Genomic DNA, 4,949 nt, shown 5'->3' with positions numbered 1-4,949 from the left:
TTCTGTGCCTCCTGCCCCCCCCTTCCCTGCACCCCCCTGTGGCTGCCTAGTTACTGTCGTTGGGTACTTAGCAGGCTGTGATATGTGGTTTTTTTAGTGCTCTTGGGCGGCGGTGTGCCAACAGGGCATTGAGTACATCCGGCTGCGCTTTATCCCAATAGCGACAGCTCTTAGAGGGCGAAGCCTATACGAAATAGAATGATGGTTACACACAGTAACCCAAGCTTCTGTGAGTATAGGCGTAGCCCTCTAAGCTGGCGGCCCTGCTGTCCTCACCCCCGCCGGCTGAAGAAAAAGTGCCAGTGTTTTTTCTTTTAGGGAGTAGAGCTAAGGCCGCAGTGACACCTATACTACTGCTGCGGACGCAATTGAGGACAGCCCAGTGCAGGGCACAGGGCGCGAAAGAATCTTTTCAGGACTGCGCATGCGCGAGGGATAGACCCAATAGCGACAGCTCTTAGAGGGCTACGCCTATACTCATAGAAGCTTGGGTTACTGTACGTAACCATCGTCGTTCACTCTTTGCTCTGTCCAAAAAGTTTCTAATACAGGTGTAATTTGCACAGGAAGCTGATCCCAGAGATTGAACTGATGCACAGAAGAGCTCACATTACTTGTGCTGTATATAGTCCCTGTTCTGGCTGTTAAAGATTGTGCTTTTTTACAAATATTCTTATTGAGTTCCCCATGACCATGTTATTGAACTGCTGCCAACATATGTTCCTGATGGAGCTGTAGCAACCACAGACCATATGAATGGTATGAAACTCTTAAGTGCAATGACTAGTCTTTGTCTAATGGCTTTGGATTGACTGAATCTCCAGCTGTTTGTGTTTTCCAGTCAATAACAATGATACAATGATTAACACAGCTTTTATTGCTGTGCAGGCTTCAGTGTGAGACCTGTCCCTTATTTTCCAAATGGACTTGAGAAATTTGATGTTTCTCCAGCAGCATCATTTAAGGAACTGATAGCTCCAAATGCCCATTAGTTATTTGGTTTGTACCGAGTCCTTTCAGAGTCCCCCAGTGGACTAGCAGGTTTGCTGTGCCGGTTTGTTGGTTAGTGTCAGTGGTCAGCTGCATTGCTGCCTCTATTCTTAGGTTAGATATAATCTATGTATAGCACTGACAAATGCCACAGAAACATGAACTTTTATTGGATTTGGACTGAAATAAAAAGCTTCAGACTATCCCTATATGGGGAAAATGTTTCCTAAAACAGTACAGGACAACAAAAGATTATATGACCACTATACTGTAACATCATTGATAATCATATTAATTCAGGTCTTTGAGGCATCATTTACAGCACATGTTGAAACACTTCACTGAATATATAATAATATTTAAGTTCTTGGAACAGCATCAGTAGTAGCTACAGTAATATCATTACAAGTTCCTATAAAAATCCTAAACACGGTGAACTCCTCCTGACAGGTGGATCTATTTAGCCTGTTTAATGTCAGGAGAAACAGTTTTGAGTAATTTGGAATGGCACTTTAAGTGTCCCCTGGTAAAATGATTTGCTTTGCTACTCTGTTCTTCTGCAGCACCAGTCAATGACAACGATTAGCTATAGCCCCCAGTGCTGTCTTTATCCTCAAGGTTAGATATAGCCTAGAGCCTAGCACAGTAGCAATGGAGCAGAACACTGTTTCATGAAAAGATAAAAAATATTGGTTGAAATAATCTGAATTTTGTGGGGTGTTTGACTGACAGTGTGAGTGTATGACGGTATACAATATGTAACATATTTTATATTCATTGCTATTAGATGAATAATTGAAGAAAAACAAGAAAATAAATTAACAGCAGTTTTGATAAGTAAACATTTAAAGTCATGACAGGCATTTATCACTATTTTTAGACTAAATAAGTTAAGTAATTAAAAATTCACTAAAAATGAAACTGCTTGATATTTGTAATACTGTGAATTTTAAGTTAAATATTTTAACAAAATTTTGTGAATACTTTTTTAACCTCTAAAACAGTGAGATAATTGAATACACAGACAGTATTTAAAAATCTATAATGCTCACAAATACTATGTTTATAAGTAAAATCAATATTGTAAAAAAAAAAAAGCTGAATTTAAGCAGGTTCATACACAGACTTGATAACCAAGTTATCACGATGCCATGGCACCTCTTGCTCCCTTCTCCCTTCCTCGGCTTGGCCCTTCTTGCCCTTTCCCTCACTCCTCTCTACTTGCCTCTCCTCCACGTTATCTTTCTGCCTTTCTCCTACTCCCACTCTACTCCTCAACCGCCCCCTCCTCCCCCCAGTCCATACCCCCTCCTCCTCTCTCCTCTCACCCTTTCTCCATGTCTCTTCTATGCCTCTCTATCAGGAAGAGAAGCGAGGTTCCCCAGAGGGACTGTGGTTCGTTCCCGCTGCCGCCTACACTGGCTTAATGAGGAGCCTGCGGGAAGGGGTGAGTGTCTCTGTGTATGTCTGCGTGTGTCTGTTTTTGTGTCTGTGCCTGTGTAGCTGTGACTAAGTCTCTCTCGCCGTGTGTGCCTGTGAGTATGTGTGTGTATGTATGTGCAAGCGAGTGGCAGGGGATCCCTGTGAGCAGTAATGATGAGGCAGCTGTGGGGGCCTAAAGCGTTGTTTGCCAGCTGCAAGTCAAGGGCATGCAGAGCAGTCTCACACACACATGCGTGCACACACACTCTTACCTGCATCAAACACAGCCCTTTACTGCTCTGTAGCCTGACCTCAGCAGCAATTAGGACCCTCCAGACACACACATACAGTAGATGGAGCAGAAACACAAGCAGAAATGTATGTAGCTCCTTTTTCACTGGCTTTCCCACTTTCTTTTTTGCTTTTTTATCCTCTCATCTCTTTTTCTATATAATTATACTAACCCTCTTTTATTAGTTTGGCACAAAAACCCAAATGATAAATGATCACTTTAGTTGATACAATACATTAATATAAAAAAATGACCCATGTCCCAAGTGATAAAACTGATTAAGTCCTAAAAATGTGTTCAGTGTTGGCAACATGTTTCTGATGATCAGAGACTGACCTGGTCTTATTTTGGTTTGGACCCTGTGCTTATCTTTGGCAGTAAGTACTTGTGTCATTGTAAATATGGCAGTGGGAAGAAATGTGAGGTTTTAACAATGTCTGTGCAGATTCTCAGTCATCCAGGTCATAGTAAACTCAACAAGAGGCTTCATCAGAACTCATGAAGCCTCTTGGATGAGAGGTGAAACGTCTTCGATCTAGAAATCAAGGTTTTAACAATGTTTTTGCTTGTTTATGTGTTGCTTTACTTGTGATTGAATCAAATTGTACACAGCCAAGGGCTTCCATCTCACATCTTATGATATTACAGCGGTCTTTGTAGTGTTCTCACATGCTGCTGATTGAGAAAGGTTTTGGTGACTGATAGTGGGCAGGTAGAGAAGACTGGATGTTGTTTTGTATCTGAGTTAGAAGAGGTCTTGCTGCGGTGGCCAACTATAGCAGAACAAATACATGAACTCTGGTCCACACAGTTGTCAGCTAGTACCTACTGTTGCTTCATTACCACTGGGAGTGTTGTGGGGGTAGATGAACAGAGGAGGTGTGTGAGACTACAGTGACAGAAACACAGGCGCACAAACATATATGCCACCTTAGAAACCAGACACTCATCCTTAGACCTGACCTACCTCCCTCTCTTTCCATCTTTCCCTCTCAGTCTTTTCCCCTCTCTCCCTCAACCCTGTCTCTCCCCTTACTTGCACGGATATGTACTTTTGTTCAGGTGTGTCCCTCAGCAGAATGGCTTCCTGCCAACCAGAAAAAAAATTGTTCAGGCCGAGTCAGGTGGGTCGCAGGCAAAGGGGCTCCAGAGGAGGGTCCCAGGGCACAGATGACCTTAGATGGATGATCTAGATCTTCAAATCAAATCTTGCGCTGTATTCTTTTGGCTCTGGACAAGAGAAGAGCACCAACACTGGGTCTCCTTCCTCAGTGTTGCTGTCAGTGTCCCTGCTGGAGACAGCAGCATTGCAGTACCTGAGTCTCTTGCTGCTCATTAGGTCACCATCGGCTTCCAATCTTGACCCCTCCTAGATCCTCCAGGCAGTGGACTGGAGGAGAGCACTGACACTAGGCCTCCTTCCTCAGTGCTGCTGTCAGAGAAGATGGCAGACACTTGATCCTCTCTGGGCCTCTTCCTAGATTGTCCAGGAATGGGATCTTCTGCCTCCACAGGGTTGACTTGTATGTCAGCCCGGGGGTCAGCAGCAGCATCTTCAACTTGAATGACAAGAGGGTCATGAGCAAATTATCATCTTCATCATTGCTGTGCTCCTGTTCTTCATTAAATTGCCTCAGCAAAGCAATGCCTTCATCTTCCAGTCCAGTCATTATAATAATAGAGAACCAGCCAGCCATTCCATTGATTTGATTTGATTTATTCTTTCAAGCATGTAAAGACAGTTGATATGACAACACACATGATTGTACACATAATCCAATATCAATTTGCTTATACCTAGTACATGCTTGAATGGAGTAGGAAGAAGTCAGACTTATCCAGTCCTACCCCATGACATCATCTTACCATCATTGGTTTGCAAGCAGTAAATGATTCACTTCTACACCACACAAGTATTATACTAAAAAAATTATAACAGTGTTAACATTCTTACATAATTACATTCTTAAATAATTATCTTCTACACCACACAAGTAATATACTAAAGAATTATTACAAAGTGTTAACATTCATACACCACACCCACAATGTTCCATCTAATTAATCATTGAGCCTGTTCTTGCATATATCTTGATTGACACATACCTTTATATTTATGTTTAAACTCGTCAATTCTATTACTATTTTTTATGTCTACACTTATTACTTACACTTACATTATTCCATAGTTTTACCCCACTTATGGAAATACAAAATCTTTTTTTGGTTGTACGTATAGCATGAA

At 42.0% G+C, this 4,949-nt stretch overlaps 1 protein-coding gene across 4 annotated transcripts in view; it reads left to right on the top strand.

Annotated features, from left to right (window-relative positions):
- ulk4 (unc-51 like kinase 4) overlaps positions 1-4,949 on the top strand; it is an 84,824-nt gene that overhangs the window by 21,690 nt on the left and 58,185 nt on the right. For all 4 annotated transcript variants that reach the window (XR_002274659.1, XM_020596891.1, XM_020596888.1 and 1 more), the window contains one exon: positions 2,354-2,437. Coding sequence is in view for 3 of the 4 variants with exons in the window: in XM_020596891.1 (XP_020452547.1) it covers positions 2,354-2,437 (84 nt within the window). In the remaining variant the exon portion in view is untranslated. The remainder of the gene's footprint in view (positions 1-2,353; positions 2,438-4,949) is intronic.

The sequence above is a fragment of the Monopterus albus genome, unplaced genomic scaffold (genome assembly GCF_001952655.1).
Source record: "Monopterus albus unplaced genomic scaffold, M_albus_1.0 scaffold31.1, whole genome shotgun sequence".
Taxonomy (NCBI): Eukaryota; Metazoa; Chordata; class Actinopteri; order Synbranchiformes; family Synbranchidae; genus Monopterus; species Monopterus albus.
This window is presented reverse-complemented; position numbering and strand designations above follow the sequence as displayed.